General features: G+C 42.0%; 1 protein-coding gene across 1 annotated transcript in view; it reads right to left on the bottom strand.

Moving 5' to 3' along the window:
- Positions 1-1,255: 1,255 nt before the first annotated feature.
- LOC145395713 (ionotropic receptor 21a-like) overlaps positions 1,256-20,311 on the bottom strand; it is a 63,884-nt gene continuing 44,828 nt past the window's right edge. The window contains exons 7-11 of the mRNA XM_080269254.1: positions 19,602-19,838; positions 16,369-16,634; positions 7,094-7,231; positions 6,205-6,391; positions 1,256-1,492 (exon numbers count right to left, since the gene is read on the bottom strand). Coding sequence (XP_080125380.1) covers positions 1,256-1,492; positions 6,205-6,391; positions 7,094-7,231; positions 16,369-16,634; positions 19,602-19,838 — 1,065 coding nt within the window. The remainder of the gene's footprint in view (positions 1,493-6,204; positions 6,392-7,093; positions 7,232-16,368; positions 16,635-19,601; positions 19,839-20,311) is intronic.

The following is a 20,311-nucleotide window of genomic DNA, read 5'->3' on the forward strand; positions in this document are numbered from 1 at the left end:
ATTTAGCACTATATTTACCTAGAAAAATGAAGTAGTGTAATTTCCGAAATAACACCCAATCCCTGACCGGCTGCATTCTGTTGGGGGCCGACACTTGGCTATTGTTGTCATGAAAATGGAAGTATCGGTGAATGTCCTAATGCATTTGCGACATTACAAATTCAGGAAAATAAATAGCCGCATCTTGAGTGTTCAGTTATATACATAGCACAAGAAAGTTTCAGTGGAACTTTTACACCCACTACAGTTTTGCTAAACGCGTTTGTGTGCCTGTTGGTTGTCTTTGTGCTTTTTTTTTTTTTTTTAATAGGTGAAAGTTGAGGGGCAATTCTGTTTATTATAGGTACAGTATATGAAAATTTTTGATGAGTTGAGAGATAAACTGTGATTTTGAAACATTAAATGCAACGTTGTCTCCTTTGTCCCAATCAGGGAGACAGAAGTCTGGTGCACCAAAACCAGATCTAATGATGTTTGCAGTGAGTGTTTTGATGGATGCTGTGAGAAGTGGGTACAGAAGTGCGGACTGGAGTAACCAGCATAAGGCTGGTTAGAACTGGAAGTCGTGGATGATTAAGAAAAGCTGATAAAAGGACAATCCTGAGGAACACCATTGCTGATAGTTTAGAACGGCTGTAATTTACAAAGTATCTGTAGGACGACGGGAGAGGAAACCCTGGGTTGAAGTACGACATGAGTAACAGAAATCATTCGATATACGTTTTGGAAGTTAATTGATTTTTCCCAGACTCGGCCAGACTTTGAGATGTCTCTTGCAGATGCAAAGATTACACCATCCAGAAAAAAAAAGGGCGAGGCATGTCTTCTTCGAATGATCTTTTATGGAGGACTCTTTCACAGACTTCAAATGATGTCGTTCTTGATGGATCAGTTTATACTTTTATAGCAGTTTTTGAGAGGTTGTTTTGTCATACAAAATGCTGTTTTCATTGCATCAGTCTTATTGTACCTCCTTTGCAGCAGCCTACTATAGGTAGTGTTCCCTGACTTTGGCTTCTTATCTTGTACACTAATGACCACAGTAATACTGTGACTAGTAAACAATTTTGTTGTACTGATGATGATAACTACTTTTCCCTCGCTTCAGAGTCCCTGTTTATTGATCAAGACAAGGCCTAATCAATAGAACATAACTATGTATAAGTGGTGCTTAGCCGACGTCGCTGTTAGCGACGCAACTGTCATACAATTCCTTTATACGGTAATACAAAAAGCACTCCCAAGCTAGTTAATATCAGACAGGGTTTCGGTTAAGAAGAATGAAGGACGCTTTCTCTATCATGAACGACAGCGTAGCAGCCATTAGACCCAGCAGCAGGAGGAAGATGGCGCCCTGCATGTGGATCATGTTGAGTGCTCTGGTGTTACCCTCAACCTGAACTTCTGACGCCGCCACATCACGTTGCTTCAGTCGACTCTCGCGACGTGCCTCCACTAGCATGTCCTCGCTCCATTTCTCGTACAGTCCAGCCTGAGATAAGAGATTGGTAACAACAGCTGTAGGTGTGCTGTGTTAAAATCCAGCCTGGTATAAAAATATCCAAATAAATAAAAATAATGGATAGTATTATGAAACTGTCTCTACAGTATGACCATGGTATCTGTGGCTGAAGACAGTCTATATTATAAAGATCCGATTTGTGTATGTCTGTTGGTGTGTTGGTTTGTTGGTTTGTTACCGTAGCACAGCAATTGGTTTGTTACCGTAGCACAGCAAAAACGGCACATGGAGCACAAAGGTTTGTTAGAGGAATTTTTTTTTTTTTTTTTTTTTTTAATGCGAGGAAGAAGGAACCAAAGGCCATGAGCCCGCAGTAACAGTTCCCTCCAAGAGAAAAACAAAATACAATAGAGAGCCAAATTCAAGATCCGATCATTTTGAGATGCCTGGACACACTTCGTTTGAAAGACTGGAGATCATAGGCAGAAGGAAATACAGACAGAGGGAGACAGTTCCAGAGCTGACCTGTTGCATAAATGAAAGACTGGGAGTAACGGTTATCTCTTGCATTAGAGAGTTGGACAGAAAAGGGATGAGAGTTTGCTGCCAGACGGGTGCTACGCGCCCGTCGTAGAGGTGGAGGAATGCAAGCAGACAGTTCAGAGGAGCAGTGACCATTAAAGTAGCGATAGAAAAGAGATAAAGATGCAACAGTGCGGCGAAGAGACAGAGGTTGAAGGGAGTCAGTAAGAGGAGGAGAGTTAATGAGACGAAAAGCCTTTGACTCCACCCTATTGAGAAGAGCTGTATGTGGGAGCCTCCCACACATGAGAGTTGTACTCCACACAGGGGCGGATAAAACCCCTGTATAGAGTCACAATTGTGCAGGGGAAGAAAGAGCGGGTCGGCTTAGCACACCCAATCTCTTGGAAGCAGATTTTACAAGAGATGTAATATGATCTTTCCAAGATAAGTCCCGAGTAAATGAAACCCCAAGCATGTTCAAGGATGATGCAGGATTAATCGGAATATTATTAAACATTAGTGGGTATACCTGTGGAAGATTTTATGGGTTGATAGGTGTAAGAACTGAGTCTTAGATGCATTAAAGACAACCATATTATTTTTACCCCAGTCAGAGATATGAGCCAAGTCAGACATTAGGTGTGCCATAGCCTCATCCCTTGTTTCTTGAAGTAACTGTTGAGATGGGCGTTGCAGGAACCGAATGGAAAGGTGAAGGGTGGAGTCATCAGCATATGAGTGGATAGGGTTAGATGTACAGCTTAGAAGATCATTGATGAATAAAAGGAAGAGAGTTGGTGATAGGACAGAGCCCTGAGGAACACCACTGTTGATAGATCTAGGAGAAGAACGATGGCCGTCTACGACAGCAGCTATAGAACGACCAGAAAGGAAGCTAGCGATGAAGGCACAGATAGGAGGATAGAAACTGTAGGAGGGCAGTTTGGAAATTAAAGATTTATGCCAGACTCGATCGAAAGCCTTTGAGATGTGAAGTGCAATGGCAAAGCTTTCGCCAAAGTCCCGAAAGGAGGATGACCAGGAGTCTGAAAGGTAGGTGAGAAGATCGCCAGTGGAGCGTCCCTGACGGAACCCATACTGACGATCGGAAAGAAGGTTGTGATAGGAAAGATGCCTTAAAATTTTTCTATTAAGAATTGACTCGAAAACTTTTGAAATACAGGACGTTAAAGCAATTGGACGATAGTTGGAGGGTTGGGAGTGGTCACCCTTCTTTGGGACTGGCTGAATGAGAGCAAACTTCCAGCAAGAAGGGAAGGTACAAGTTGACAGACAAAGGCGAAATAGTTTGCCTAGGCAGGGTGTAAGCACAGAAGCACAGTTTTTGAGAACAACAGGAGGGACCCCATCAGGCCCATATGCCTTGTTAGTACTGAGGCCAGTAATGGCAGAAAATACATCAACTGAAGAAATTTTAATGTCAGCCATGAGGAAGTCAGAGTAGGGAAGTGATGGAGGAACAGCACCGGAATCGTCTAAGTGGAATTGGAGGGAGAAAGTCTGTGCGAAGAGATCTGCTTTATCAGTAGAAGAAATAGGTACAGAACCATCAGAGTAGAAAAGAGGAGGAAGGATGATGAGGTAAAGTTGTTAGAAAGATTTTTGGCAAGGTGCCAGAAGGAGCGGGAAGAATTCGAGTTGGAGAGTTGAGAGCATTTAGTATGGATGAATTATTTTTAGTAGAGCGAAGAACAGACTTAGCACGATTCCGGGCAGAAACGTAAAGATTATGTGATTCAGGGGTGGGTTGGCTCCGGTACCTTTTGTAGGCCTTCTCCTTGTTGCGGACAGCATTAGAACAAGCGTGATTAAACCAAGGCTTTCTTGCGTTAGTCAAAGGATATGAGAAAGGAATGTATGCTTCCATGCCCGAGAGAATAACCTCCGTAATGCGCAAGGCACACTCAGATGGCTCACGGCCATGGAAGCAATAATCATTCCAGGGAAAATCAAAGAAGTACTGCCTGAGGGCCTCCCAGTCCGCGGCTCCAAAATGCCAGAGACGACGTTTCCCTGGAGGGTCCGCGGGCCGTACTGGAGCGATAGGACAGGTTAAGGTAATAAGGTTGTGATCGGAGGAGCCCAACGAAGAGAAAAGATTAACAGAGTAAGCAGAAGGATTAGTTGTGAGGAAGAGGTCAAGTATGTTGGAGCTCTCTCCAAGGCGGTCAGGGATACGGGTAGGGTGCTGTACAAGCTGCTCTAGGTCATTAAGGATAGAAAAGATGTAGGCTTGTTCACCAGGTGGATCCGTGAAAGGAGAGGAGAGCCAAAGGTGGTGGTGAACATTGAAATCTCCAAGAATGGAGATTTCAGAGAAAGGAGAAATGGACAGAATGTGTTCCATCGTAGAAGTAAGATAGTCGAAGAATTTTTGATAGTCAGTAGAATTAGGGGTTAATAACCTGCACTGATATATTTAGTCTGAGAATGACAGGAAAGCCGAAGCCAGAGAGTGGAGAATTCAGAAGAATCAAGTTGAGGAACACGAGAGCAAGATAAGTCGTTGCGTATGTATACACAACAGCCACCTTTGGCTTTGAAATGAGTATAGAGAAAGTAGGAGGATACAGAAAAGGGTTTGCTGTCAGTTGCCTCAGACAGTTGAGTCTCCGTTAGAAAAAGAAGGTGAGGTTTAGAGGAGGAGAGGTGGTGCTCAGCAGAGCGAAGTTAGATGAAAGGCCGCGAATGTTGCAGAAATGAAGAAGAAGAGAGTCAGACTGTGGTTCCAGGCACCTCGAGTCGTCACCGGGAGAGGGGCAGATGGCGGGGACATTTATGGTCCCCCCCCCCTGGGGACTCCGAGGCTGGGTGAATTGACGCCATTTTGGTGAATTTTGAATAGGAAGTGTAGTGTGTACTGTGCATGTAGTTTGGTGAAGATAGATAGAGAAATTTGTACTGGAGAGCATGCTGGCCTACTCTCTGTGTAACTGAGACACTGAAAAAGTTCAGCAAAGGGGGATGGTCAGGAACTAGTCCTGAGGGCTGATGAAACGGGAGCTCCAGCACTCCCTGTCATCAGCTTTCCATCCACCTCGGGAGTACTGCCCTGCTCGACTGGTGCTACAGTCTACTCCTCTGTTAAACAGCTGTAACTCGAGGTACAAAACAAATTCCAGGCTAATTGGGCCACCGGTTCTTGAGTTAAGACTCATTTCTGGCCTTTTGTTTCAAATACAGTAATGCAGTGGACGGATTCGTCCTTATACTCCTAAAATGGTACAGTATAATCGTAAAGTTTAATCTGTATTAGGCTATAATGCTACGATTTCTGTTTGTTGGTTGGTTGGTTTGTTACCCTCACAACGCAGAAACGACACATGTAGAGCAATTTTCTTTTTTAGAGCAAGGTAGCGTTAAAATGATCTTACTTGAAGAACAGAACGATTTCCAATCCAATCGGGCCACCAGTTCCTGAGTTATGACTCATTTCTGAACGGCGGCTTCTCAGCGAGTATTATTGAAGTTTTTAGTCATTTATTTAAGGAACACACGTGTAATTTTATGAAAACGTTTGATGTGCTGATTTTCCCGTCATCGGGTTAAGAATATATTGCACCTGTTCAATTATTATATCTCGTAGGTTATATTACTGTGATTATTCTGTTATGATATTCTGCTTTGGAAAGAATTTTGGAAATGGTGGGCTTCGTAATAGCCTTCATTTACCCCTTGACTCTTTACATTTTTGTCATACCGTCTCAGTATGGTTGATATCAGTTTTGCGGTGATTCTTCGAGCTAAAGAGCTTCCGTATATTCTTTTAATTCCTTCAGTATAGGATATCTTTTTTTGTATCAGTCTAAAGCATGCCGCCTAAATTCCGTCAGGGGTGGTAATAAACAAATCTCCATGTCACCGTCCGCTACGATTTGACTGCATTTCTTCAAAGTCACACACCCCTCTATTATATAACTCTCTGCCCCATCCATGTCATCTTCGGTCTTTCCCTTTCTCCACCTCACTCAGACACTCTTCTCGTCAGCCTAAATGCTTCGTAAACTGAGTTAAGCGTCTGTCAGAAAAAAAAAAAAGGGTAAAAAATATCTTTTTGTTGAAGGGAACACCTCACGTAGAATCGTGTCTTAATTAACAAATGTCACCAGTGAAAGTAACTGTTATCAAACATATTTAACTTGGCATGTGGCTGGAAGAGAGTATGGTCTCATATGCTTTTATTTTTGTTTTCCTACCTCCACAACAGCCATCATAATCGCGTCAATCTGTGACCTATATGGAGCATCATGAGGGAGAGGCCAGGCTGCTATACCAGGGATGAGACTCTCCCGCCCTACATACATCCGTGGGCTGCCATCTGGATTGCTAAAGTGACGGGCAATCATCTGTTCCATGTACCGTAGGCCCGCTACGTGCGCTTCCCTGCGAACAGAAACATAAAATAACTACTACTTCTACTACTACTACGACTACCAATAACAATATTAATAATAATAATAATAATAATAATAATAGTAATAATATAATTGTTAGTTAATAATTAATAAAATCAGGTTTGTTAAATAATAAAACGTATAATTATTGCATCCTTTGGACTTCATGGATATAAAAATGAACAAATTCCTCAGAGAGAGATATTTGAATTAGGTTGGCACCTAAGTCCGTATAATGTACAGGGTGGTGCAAAAGTTGGTTGACAATTTTATGTTTTATTATGTTTGTAAAAGTCTTATATTATGTAAAACTCTTATGTAAAAGTCTTATGTTAAGTTACATTTTTATGTTATGCGTCATTGGTGAGGGCGGACACTTTAAACACTTACGATACTAAAAGTGTGTCTTTTGTGTTGGAATAAATGGTAAATGTTAACCTACTTTTGCACCACCCTGTATATTACTTGTAATTCATTCCTTCAACTTCAGTACGACTATATTAGTCGATCAAATGTCATTTAATTATGAAGAGGTTAATAAAGACAATATCTAACCTCCGCAGTTCTTCAGATCTAAGCTGAATAAAACTGTTAGTATCAAGAATTATTTTTTTAATTGGACTGAATACGTTAAGGTACATTTCAAAGGGGAAAATATGCGATTACTCGTGTCATATATATCGTTACTCACTTGTGTTCCATAGCTTGCCGTAGGCCCTCGATGACAGAAGGTACAATGGTCATCCTTTCCCCCAGTGCTTTGTATAAGGTGGAATCTGATTGCGTGAAAAATTTTATAAACTCCACGCCGAAGGGTGGCATTGTAATCCTGAAATACATACAATTGGTCAAAATTATCGTTTTGCATGCCATTGATGTGTCTAACAATATATCCTTCCTTGCTTTTAAACCTTACCTGACCCAATCTTTGGCTGGGGAAAAAAGGTGAAGATGACAAGGACGACGAAGATTACTCCAACTTTCCTTTTATTTTTGTAGAACATTAACTCTGTCAATATTTAGGTGGATGAAAGGCAATTACAGTCACTAAAAGTGATTAATAAATATTCAGCACATAAGAAAGAAAGGTAACTCGTACATATGTGGTCTTTCCTTTCCGCCGTTGCGATACAATGTTGAAACCCACCAGGACATGTGAGGACCTGGATGGAAATTCGACTGTTGTGAGTTAGGTTCTTGGCGAAAATGGGAAATGAACCAAAAAGTAGTTGTCCGTTTTGATGACCATCGTTCAGTCGATGCACTTTAATGAAAAGTATGAAATTCCAAGAATAAAATACAAAACTCATCATTAATATAAAAGTGATTTTAAAGAACTGGAGTCTCGCTTTACTATTTCAGGATCCAGATGAGAAAATGATTACTAACAATTACTGTCAGGCGTAGGAACATCCGATATTGTAACTCGATAAAAGCTAGGCAACCCGACATGATGATGTAGCTACAGTCACTGGAAGATTGAAAAGATAAGTGTATGGGAATCCTGAAATGACAACTTACAGTATCATATCTTTGGTCTTTCAATCAATAGGTGTAATACTTAATTATTTTTTTTCTTTACTGATATTGGGACTATAATATTCACTTCTAAGCGGAGATTATTTATTGAGTACTACCCTTGCCATTAACGCTTTCCAGTGTTGGTGATTGTTGAAGAACGCACCAACGTCTGTTCTGAAATGCATTTACATTCTTAATTATTCCTTGGTTTTCCCCTCACCCAACCCTTCATTCCGCTTTGGAGATACAGTCAAGAGGATGGTTGCTTTCAATGTCAATTATGTTTCAGGCATAGTCTGTTTGAAACTAGAAACAAAAACAGGGACTTTGATTCGACCATCGGATGTGGTAGTTTGGACAAGTGCTAGTGGGCCCTTCGGGCCCTCTCGCACTTGCTCCTGCGGAGGGCTCTCGCTTTCTCGTGCTTCGCACTCGTTTCCTCGTGCTTCTCATTCGTTTCCTCGCGCTTCGCGCGCGCGTTGCGATCATTTCAGGTAATCCATGTCACTTTTATGTGTTTTTCTAGTCTAACGTTGTCACTATCGGTCGTCAAGGCGACATCGAAGGGTTTATGTGCTGTTCTAGTCTAACGTTGTCACTTCCAGTGTATAACTGCTTGATTGGCAATTCTTTAAATGATGACAGAAAATTCATCTCACCTTTTTACGAAAATGTGCACCTCTCATCGATGCTTTTCACCATGCCATATTAACAACCACCAAGGCAACAGCACGGGAAATGCACAGTAAAAACGCTCAATTTGGCGGCTGTGATCGTCTAAAAAGTATAGGGTCGTGGCACATGGCTCGAGTAGACTCGATTTCTAAAAGTCCCGGTACCAAATGAACTGTTTTCCGAACCAAACTTTGATCGCTCTTAACTCTAATATAAAATCATCAATCGAGATGGGACCAAGTTTTTCGACATCAGCGAATTTTCTGCGATTTTCATGCCAAATTTGGTGCACCAGGATGCCTCCGTACCAAAGAAAGGCGCCCTTATCTCGCTTAGGGAATGGAACCCAAGTTGTCCGCACGCAAGTCCGAGATATTAACCACTCGGCCATGGCAACCGACCGGGCGCAGGGAGCAGCGTTTTTGGGTCAAAATTTGATCGCTCATTAAATATAGTAAAAGTTTTTCAATCGTGATGGGACCAAGTTTTTTCACATCAGCGAATTTTTGCGATTATTGTGCTAATTTTGTTGCGATTTGAATGCGTAGTTTCGGCTGCCCAAAATACACACACAGAGACACATGGCTACCGCTATAGTATATTAGAAGAAGTCTGATGTGGCCCTAATGCAGTCAGTAGACAGATAGATGGATAGATATAGATATAGTTATAGACAGACATAGATAGATAGATATAGATAAATATATAGATATATAAGACGTGCGGCTGCCAGAACTTCCCTTCCTTAAAATATCTATAGCCCAAAGTGTTTATGTCTCAGTGACCCTTGTGTAATATACAGTATAGGCTGATATGTACTATAAATAGTAGTAGTAGTAATAATAATAATAATAATAATAATAATAATAATAATAATAATGATGATGATGAAGTAGGTGTGCTGTTTCTTCCTATGCATTCAGACAAGACATGAAAACTGTAAACCAATCCTGCCATATGTGTGCCGATTACGATGAAATGCACGTGCTCGCTTTTCCCTATTTTTTAACCATTTTATTTTGGGAAGGGGCTGACCTCCCAGAGAATCACTGGGAGGGGGAGGTTTACGCTTCCCAGTTATTGCGTTAGGGATGAGAGTCCATTGTACAGCATGTTCTAAGATATCAAAGCCATATCTTCCATCCTCTCATTATTTCATCGTTTTTTTGGGGGGGTGGGGGGGTGAGGGAGACTGGCCCCATAAAAAATGGTTGGAAAACTGTAGATAGTGGAAGACCTTGGGATTAATCGGACTAATTCACCTGGGAAGTCTCACTGAAATATTTCCCTTCTGATCATTTATACAGCTACCACAAATTGACTTAGGACCTCCCCCCACAAGGCATTAAAAAACACAGAAATCATAGTATATCACAATGTTTGTTCATGAAATGCTGTTCATTAATATGAAATCATGTTTCACTTGTTTTTCAGGACCAGTTGGATGCGTTTTGGCATGGAATCACTTAGATCTCTAAAGTAATCTAGGGACATTTCTTTGCACCAAACATTTGTTAGTTTGGTCTTGAGGTTGTACTGATTGGGTGTCTTCTTCTCTACCATGATTTTCTTCATCTTTGCCCAGCAGTTTTCTATCGGATTTAGATCCGGACTGTTGCCAGGCCAGTCGAGGTCCTCAATCCAATTATTCTAAAGCCATTTTGTGACCTTTCTTGACTTGTGACATGGAGCTGAATCGTGCATGAAAAAGTCTCACCCATGAATAAATAAAATTTTTAACAATTGATCTTTCAGAACTTGAATGTACTGGGCACCATTCATCATGAAGTTCTTAGGAAGAAAGTAGAGGCCTGCCCTTCCCATTTCACCTGAGAAACATCCCCATACCTTTACTGATTGTGGGTGCTTAACAGTCGGCACCGTGTATGCAGGGTCATATCGAATACGGGAGGCAGGGCGACGAACTTTGGCAGAACGCACCTGGAACACTTGAAACGTGCTTGTCAGAAGTAAATCCTGACTAAGTTAATTTATATGGTTTTGTTTGTTATGTCTTCAACTAATATTTGCTTAGTTTGCCATAAATGTACCACAGGTTGTACAAGCTCTTAGAGTTGTTTCCCAGGCATGAATTGGCCAGTTGTCCGGGGATGGTTTGCATGAGGGATTGTGGGTAGGATTCTGGCTGAGCAAGGTAATGAGGGGGCCGGGTGTTGTGATGGAGAACCAGCACTGGCAGTGACTACAAGCTCTAAACGTCCCTTTCCATCGGACACTGATATACTTTAATGGAAAGAGGAATCCCTGTGACCTAACGCTACACTCCTGCCGGTTCATGTGTCTCCCTCCTGCCCTGTTAACTCTCTCGTTCAGCTAGGTTCCGCATGTGTACAGAAACATTTGCGGACGTACACTCCCACCAGATAAGACCCTCCACTATTTTGTGTTTAACTCTGCTTGTGTTATGTGTTTGTGTTGTGTTGTGAGGTTGTAGTGGGCACATATCCATGGTGTTTACGGTACAGTGATTATAATGTGTGGATTACGTGAACTTAACACTAAGTTAAGTTAGGTTTAAGGCTTTACGGATTTTGGTGAAGGTGTTATAATATTACATTGTATATATACATATGCATTGATTGTATAATAAATCTTAATTTTGCTCACTGTTTTGACGAACCCCAACACTGTGTTAAAAACTTGATCACCTGGATTCTTTTTATAACAACCTTGGAGTCAGGGTAATTTTTTCACCTTCATTGTCTTACTCTGTGAAGGTATTATCGAAGCCAAACCCTGACAGTGCTTTCATCGGAAAACATAACTTTTCTCCACTCATCCGATGTCCAGTGCGTATGCTTCTTGGCAAACTGAATGAGCTGCCTCATCGTGCGGTCAGTGAGAAGCGGTTTCTTGGCTGCAGTGGGTCTTGGCAAACCCAGCTCCTTCTGCAAGTGGTGTTGGATAGTTTGAATTGAGACGTCTTGTAACAGCTGAGGATGCATTCTCTTCAATTCTGCCACTGTCAATCGAGGATTCTTGATTACTTCCCTCTTCAGAAATGTATCTGTACTATTGGAAGTGGTCCTTTTCTTTCCACCGCCACGTTTGTGCTCTGGTACGATATCAGGTGGCAGGCCGCGCACTGCAGCAACAATCTTCATGACGGTGGACTTTGCGTGTCCCGTAAATTCACAAATCGTGTTGATAGGGACATTATCCCGCATTCATGCAATGATACGGACCCTCTCATCCTTTGAGCAGTACTTTCCAGGCATGACAACTCGACTCGAGGAAAATAACAGGACAAACAGTAATGCATACGAAAAAAGAGGGAGGTGCAAACTCGGAGCGACGGGAACATATACTACCACTCTCGCTTCTGGGCAAGCACTGACGTGCTGAGTGTTTACACCACCTCCCGCCAACGCCAAAAGAGTTGCCAGTTACTTCTTGCCCCAGAAATTCACTTCGTAGAGATGGGAACACAAAGCAAAGACAGACAACTCTCCCATAGCAATTCTGTGTGTGTAGGTCCTAAGTCAATTTGCGGTGGGTATATTTTGGGAGGGGGCTGACCCCTGGGCCAATAATCGCTGTAGGATGGTCATGCTCCCCAGATAGCGCATTACAGCTGTACTAAGGTATCAAAGCCATATATCTGACATCCTTCCCCTATTTCGTAACCTTCATTAGTTTGGGGGGTCGGTTGACCCCCAAAAAATAATGGTAGAAATTTTTATGTAGTGGAATCCATTACCAACTAGAGGGGCACTCAGTGGAGCGTATCTCTCCGACAAAGGTAACGTAATTTCCAAACCACTCTTCATAATGGGTTAGGTTTTCTCATCACCGATCAAGGTTTTGCAAAAGTGATTTCCAGATCTTGAATTTGTAATACGATCCAGATCGGTCCCAAAAGTTAACCGTTTTTTCCTTGGGACATGGGCTATCTGGCCACCAAATTTAGTCCAAATATCTCCTTTAGTTTTTGAGTAATCCTGCTAACTGACTAATTAACAAACAAACAGGGGTGAAAACATACTCTCCTTATCAGTGAAAACAGACGAGACGAACTGACCTGAAAAGTTTCGGTGAAATTCATGGGATCATTTTGGCCTATATTTGTTTTCTATTCTGGGGAGGGCTGACCCCCCCCCCAAGAATCATTACGGGGAGGGGGCCACGCTCACCAAATATGCATTACGGATGAGAATCCATTGTAAACAACATATACAAAGATTCTATCTCTCTGTCTATTGCCAGACGCCTCAATCTCGTAAGGGGTGGCCACAAAAAAAAAAAAAAAAAAAAAAAATCGCCCGCATGTCGCCCTGCCCCCCACCATTTCGCTGCCCTGCTCCCAGGTCACACAACACTACCTCATATACCTCTCCATTCCGTCCCTCCACCTGATCCTCGGCCTCCCCCTCCCTCTTCCCCTTCACCTCAATCACATACACTCTCCTTGTCAGTTTCTCACTCTCCATCCTGTCCATGTAGCCAACCCACCTGAGTGTGCTTCTCCTAATGCTTTTTATCACATCCACATCCACACCACAATGCTTCTTCACTTCCACATTTCTCACTTTGTCACTCCATGTGACTCCCCATGCTCCTCTCAAATAACTCATTTCCACTGCTCTCACTCATGACTTGCGTCCCTCCAACAAGGTCCAAGTTTCACTTCCATACGTTAGACCTGGTATCACAGAACTCTCATGCAGTAACTTTTTCACTTCCATCTTTCGGTTTCTTATCACATCTTTCAAAGAACCAGCAACCTTCCTTCCTTATTGTACACTTTGAAGCACTTCACCCTCTAAACTCCCATCCTTACTCATCGCACTACCCAAGTATTTAAATGCACGCACATTTTCCATTTCTTCCTCATCCAACCTCATTGTACATTCAGTGACTTAATTTCTCACGAAGACCATAACTTTACTTATCCCTACATTCATCTTTAGATTCTGTCTCTCACTTCCCAAACTCATTCACCAAGCCTTGCAGCTCTCAATCGTCTTCACTTAACAACACAGTATCATCTGCAAACAACAATGCAGGGAGTTTCTAAACACTGCCCTCTCTCATTAGGGCCGCTCCAACATCCACTGCCCTACCTTGTATCTCTTTTATAACCCCATCCATATACAGGCTCAACAAGCACGGAGACATGGCACATCCCTGTTTCAATCGAACCTTCAAACAGAAAAATTCACACAGTTCAATGTCCACACCCACTGCAGCCTCAGCACCCTCATACATACTCTTCACGGCATTCAACAACTTCCCATTCACTCCATTTATACTATACTTAATGTTTTCCACAATCCTTGTCTATCCACCCTGTCATATGCTTTCTTCAGGTCTATGAACCCCGCATGCAACTTCTTTCCCTTCTAGCAACTTTTCCCCTAAAGACCTGAGAATGAATATCTGATTTGCACAACCGCTCCCCTTCCTAAAACCTCCCTGTTCTTCTCCAACTAATTCCTCTGTTATTTCCCTAACTGTCAATAAGTATCCTACCATATACTTTTGCTATTACACTAAGAAGACAAATGCCCCTATGATTGTCACATCCTTCTTTTTCCCCATTCCTTTTGTTCAGGGGAATCATTATACCTGACTTCCAGTCCTCTGGGACTTTACCTTCCTCCCACGCCAATCTGCACATCATCTATTACTATCTCTAACCTATGCTTCAGCATTTCACCACACACTCCATCAATTCCTGGGGCTTTCTCCAATTTAACTTTCTTCATTGCTTCCACAACTTCCATCCTACTGATTTCTTCCTCTCTTCTCACATCCCTCCTCCTCCCAGCCATTCCCCAGCTACTTATACATGCATTACTTTCATTTTCTGTATTTAACAATTCCTTAAAGTGGTCTCTCCATCTGCTCACTTTCTCTCCCTTCTCCACTAGTAATCTACCATTTTTACCTCTCACTCCCCAACTAACTTCTTTAACATCCTGTCTAACTTTCTTTACTTCTTTGCAGAACATTTTCTTACATCCCCTCCACTTAACACTCAAGTGCCTTCCAAAATTCCTCATTTACTGTCTTCTTACTCTCTCCTATTAATCTTTTCACCTCTCTCTTGCTCTCGACATATAACTCTCTCTTCTGGCTCTCAACTTCCTCCACACCCGTTTCTCACCCACTCACTATATGCTTTCTTCTTTTATGCCACAGCCTGTGTCACCTCTTTATTTCACCATGCTGTTCCCTGCACCCCCTTTCGTCTTCTCTTCACCCCGCACACCACCTCACATGTTGCACAGATTTCTGTGAATATCTTGCACACACCTGCCACGTCCCCCATCTGTTCCAAATTATATTTACCCAGTCTCTCCTCCACTTCCCTCTTATATTCTGCCGTTTTTCCATCTTCTTGTAACCTTTCCACCCTCATTGTATGAAGTACTTCCCCCTGTCCTTTCCTTCTTCTATTCCTCCACTTCATTTCAAACTGACTTTCACCACCACCAAGTCGTGGTCAGAAAGTCCACTCCCCCAACTTTTACATTTTCTTGCATCCATTACACATCTTCGCATCCTATCATCCACACCCACATAATCAATAATTGTCTTCCGTTCATTCAGTTCACCACCCTCCGTTCTCATCACTCGCCAAGTATACCTGTGGATCATTTTGTGCCTGAAGAATGTATTGGTTCTCACCAACCACCTCCCGGCACAAATATCCATTATAGCACTGCCATTTTCATCCATTTATGCAGGCACACCCCTCACCAACTACTCCATCCACCTTCACATTCCCTACTTTTCCATTCATATCTCCAGTCAAAAACACTCTCTCATTCCTTTCAAACTTTTCCATGCACGCCTGTACATATGTCCAGAACTCTTCTTTCACTTTGCTTGCACGATCTTGCGTTGGCGAATACACGCACACAATCCCCCACATTTGTAGTCCAACTTTCAATTTTACCCACATAATTCTTGAGCCAACTGATCCATACTCTCTTATATTCTCCTTCCATCTCTTGCACTCAAGACTACACACTCCTTGTTTTGCCCTCTCATTCTCACCCAGTCCCGCGCAGATACCCCATCCATACTCTCGTTCTCTCACTCTTTCCCCTCCATTTAATTTAAATTAATCCACATACATCCACATTTGCATCCTCAAGCACCTGGACATTCTCTTTTTCTTTCACCTCATCATTTGCACCCCTTACATTGTATGTAGCTATCCGTACCATGTCCTTTGTTCGGTCCTTAGTCATCACCTGTTGGTCAGTCCTGGTCCGAGGGTTCTTGTTCGTATTTTTAGTTAGTTGTTTTCCGGGGAGAGGCACTAACCCTCCGCCAACCCACGTAGGGAACACGTATTGGTTAGTTATAAGGTTACCATCCAGAGTTGTAAATGATTTCCTGGTTTACAAAGATATCAAAGCCGTATCTGCCCTCTTTTCGCAATTTATGAGATTTTATTGTTTAGGGGGGTTGACCCCCCTAAATTAATTGTTGGAAAATTGAACATAGTCAAAGTCTTCCCCAGTAAGCAGAGGAACTCACTGGGAAGTTTCATTCAAATCCATCAAATACCATAGGCAGAGTTAAAGTACACACACACACACACACACACACACACACACACACACACACACACACACACACACACACACACACACACAAACACAAACACACACACACACACACACACACACACACACACACACACACACACGCAAGGTGAATGTCGCGCAACGGTAAAGGGGGAGTTGCCGAACCATGCTGCTTCATAGGATTGGTAATAATAAGTTCACCAACCTATCGTAAGTGTTGACAAGTTCCTGTAGTGTCTCTGGCCTCGGTGGGTATTTGGGGAGTGTGAGGGCGGCTGTCAGGTTGCCTCTGTACACCGTGCCAACTATGAAAGCAAACACCAACCAAGAGGTGATCAGGATACGGCTGGCATTGGAGCTGGGAAAGTATCTGGTCAGGTTTTGTGAGAGCAGGGTCGAGGTTACCACTACACTGGCTGGACCGAGGGTAAGGCCTTTGTCAAACCCACACCAGACTTCTGCTCTGCTGAGCTGAAAATCGCCAAGACGAAAAAAAGGGCACGAATTAGCAAGGGGTAGGGACGACAGTGATGATGATTACTCGGGATAAGTACATGTTGATGATGATGATGATGATGACGGCAGAATGTTTAAATTCCGGCTGGTATTCGAGGTGAGGGTAGGGGTAGGGACATGGATAGCAGCGATGATGATGTTCACTGGTATATCATGCTTGATTATAATGGGCATACATGCATGATGATGGTAATAACTGAAGCCACACCAGACTTCCACCCTGCTGAACCCAACGCTTATGACAAAAACTGACATATTTTAGTAGGGAACAAAAGCAGAATATCATGAGTTAATGACAACGTGGGAATGATGATGATGATGATAATGTTGATGGTGATTAATGTTTATGACAGATGATTATGACTGATGATGGAGGATGGAGGATTGATGATGATGGATATTGAGGATCATGTCTGATTGATGATGGTAATGATTGTGATTGATGACTGATTTATGATGGGTGATTGATGGTGTTGAATGATTGAGGATGGTAAAGTACGATTGATCAGATGACGTAAGATGGATGATGATGATGATGATGATTGATGATGGAAGATTGATGATGGTGATTAATGTTTATGACTGACGATTGATGATGATGAATGATTGAGGACGGTGATGTACGACTGATGATGCTGATCTACGATTGATGAGGATTAATGCTTATGAATGATGATTATGATTGATGATAGAATGATGATTATGACTGGTGACTGATTGATGATGGATGACTGACGATGATGATGATAATGGGTGACTGATGATGATGCTAAATGATGATTTGGATGCTGGCGGATGATGATGATGATGATGATGATGATGATGATGATGATGAATTATTATGGTTAGGATGAATTATTGAGGATGATAATGATTAATGTTTATGAATGATAGTTATGATTGATGATTATGACTGATGATTCATTGATGACGGATTTTCTTTTTAAATAACAGAGGGGAGGAAGGAAAAACAAATGAATATAAAATAATAATCCATACACCAGATTACTGGCGTCTTCCGTTCATAAAAAATCTGTAATAGTTGGACTTGAACAGCTGTAGGTTGAAGTTTGGGGGCAAACAACTCCGGGGAAGCAAATTCCAGAGAGATGCAGTTCGGAGAGAAAAAAAATCTGATAGGCAGAAGTTCTGCAATATGGCTGTGACATTCCAGTCATGAGCGCTACCAGACGCCCGTGTAGCGCGAGAGAAGGCATGGAGAGGTGGCACAATGGACACAACTTCGTCTGAGCAGTTGCCATAAAAGTATCTGTAAAATAACGCAAGGGAGGCAACTTTCCTTCTTACTTGTATGGGAGGTAGTTTATTTGTAATAGCAGGGTTTTATAATTCCAACAGCTTTGTTCTGAATTTTGTCTAGTTGTTTTAGTGCAACCTCTCCACATCCGCTCCACAAGGGTAAGCAATATTCTAGCTGAGAGCACACATGACTCTTATAAATTATAGCTAACTGCTCGTCAGTGAAGAAGTCACGAACTCTTCAGGCGGTTTTAGCAAGTGATCTGACATGAGAGGTCCAGTTGAGGGCATTGTTAAGTGAAACACCGAGAATTTCAATACGTTTGGAGATGAGAATATTAGTAGCATTCAAGGTAATATACGAATCTGGCAATATCTGTCTATTTGTAAACTGTATATATTTGGTTTTACTAGCATTAAATGAGGCAAGGTTATTTGGTCCCCATTTATTGATCTTAGATAAGTCTTGATTTATGGAGATGGCTGCACTGTGTTGAGAGTTAGATACTAAACTTTGTATATGGGTGTTTGAATGTGAATGAACTGTGAAGTGTTGAGTCATCTGCGTATGCATGGATGGGATTGTGGGTGACAGATAAGAGATTATTAATATGAACAGGGAATAGGGTTGGCGGCAGAACTGATTCCTATGGCACACTGGAGTTAATTGAGTGGAAATTGGAATATACATCATCTACTTTTACTCTTATTTTTCTGTCGCTGAGACATGATAAAAGCAGAAGAATGAAGACGATAGTCCATAGCAAGAGAGTTTGCACAGCAGGGAACGGCGCCACACTCTGTCGAAAGCTTTAGAAATAGCAAGGGCTACTGCATGAGTTTGTCCATGATGGTCAATTGATTGATGGATGGTGTGAGTCAGGAGAATGAGTATATCAATCGTGGACCTTTCGCGGCGAAAGCCATAATGTCTATCACTATTTACGTTGTTGGATTCAAGGTGTTTAACTATGTGCTTATTAATTACAATTTCAAATACTTTACCAAGAAAAGCCTTGAGAACAGAATTCGTTAGTTGGAAGTATTAATTGAGTGCAGATTAATGCAGTGGCTGTGGTGATGATAATGATAATGATGTTTGATGAGGGTGGTGATGGATGATTGCGGTGGTGATGATGAAAATGGTTATGATTTGATGAAGGTGGTGATGGATCATTGCGGTGATGGTAACAGTGGTGCTCATTAGGAGAATGAATAAAAAGAAACTGAAATGAAGTATGCAATTGGCAGCAAAAGACTTGCTGGCTCTCATACTTCTCTCACCATGAACTTCGAAATTCAGTGATAAGTGGCCAAATACTGAAATGGTTATTGTTAAAAGTAACTTGCCTTACAGTTCGGCAAAAATTCTTTTATATACCGCAGATACAGTAGAACCACAGGGAGGAACAATTACGATGAGACGGATAGCCACCCACCCCTTGTCAGACAGCGAGTAATAAAGACTGTAACCAGTATCATTTTTATTCTTCGTAATCTTCACTAACTCTTTCATTACGCGGGAGTCCTTCCAATATCTAGCGCCTCCATTCCGAACATTTCCTTATGCTGAATAAAATCGTCGGCCAGTACCTAAAACAATATTTAAAAATGGTGCTGTTTGCAATAACGCGGGTAAAGAGCTATCAAACTTTTACTTACAGCAGATACAACTTGTGGAATGATCAAAACTGTGACGAGGATAGCAAGCCACACCCAATCAGACAGAGGGTAGTACAGACTCTGCCACTGGGGCCTGAGGGCGGGTACGGCCAGACTGAAGTCCAGGGAGCCATACTCGTAGGTGTAGGAGTAATCGTAGCGGCCTAGCCTTTGGGGCAGTACGTTGTGGAACACCGTCGCCATGAACGACACTCGTTCCTCTACTCGTTGCGCTACCTGTAACGACCGTCAGTTATTACTGGCAGTAGCCAAAAGGTGGTAGTGTTAGTAGGTATAGGAGTAGATAAAGGTCAAGTCTATGCAACAGTACATCTTGGAAGGCGGTGGCCGTGAGGGAGATTCATTCCTCTGCTTGTTTTGCTATCTATAATCAACAGCAACCTACTGCCACAAGTACTGACCAACTGATTGATTACTTACTACTATTACCTTTGCTACTACTACTACTACTACTACCATTACTACTGTTACTATTGTTACTTAATTACTTCTTGTATTACTACTATTATTTCTTATTACTTCAACTATTACTATTGCTACTACTATTACTGCTACTATTACTGTTACTACTGTTGTTACCATTAGTTACTACCATTACTGTTACTGCTACTACTGAGAACACAAAGAAGCCAACATTTTCAGCATCTACATTCCCTCTGAGACCTTCCAAGCTGTTGCTGTACCAGTGC

Source organism: Coenobita brevimanus, chromosome 33 (assembly GCF_032717465.1).
Source record: "Coenobita brevimanus isolate Jiangsu-jjx chromosome 33, ASM3271746v2, whole genome shotgun sequence".
Taxonomy (NCBI): Eukaryota; Metazoa; Arthropoda; class Malacostraca; order Decapoda; family Coenobitidae; genus Coenobita; species Coenobita brevimanus.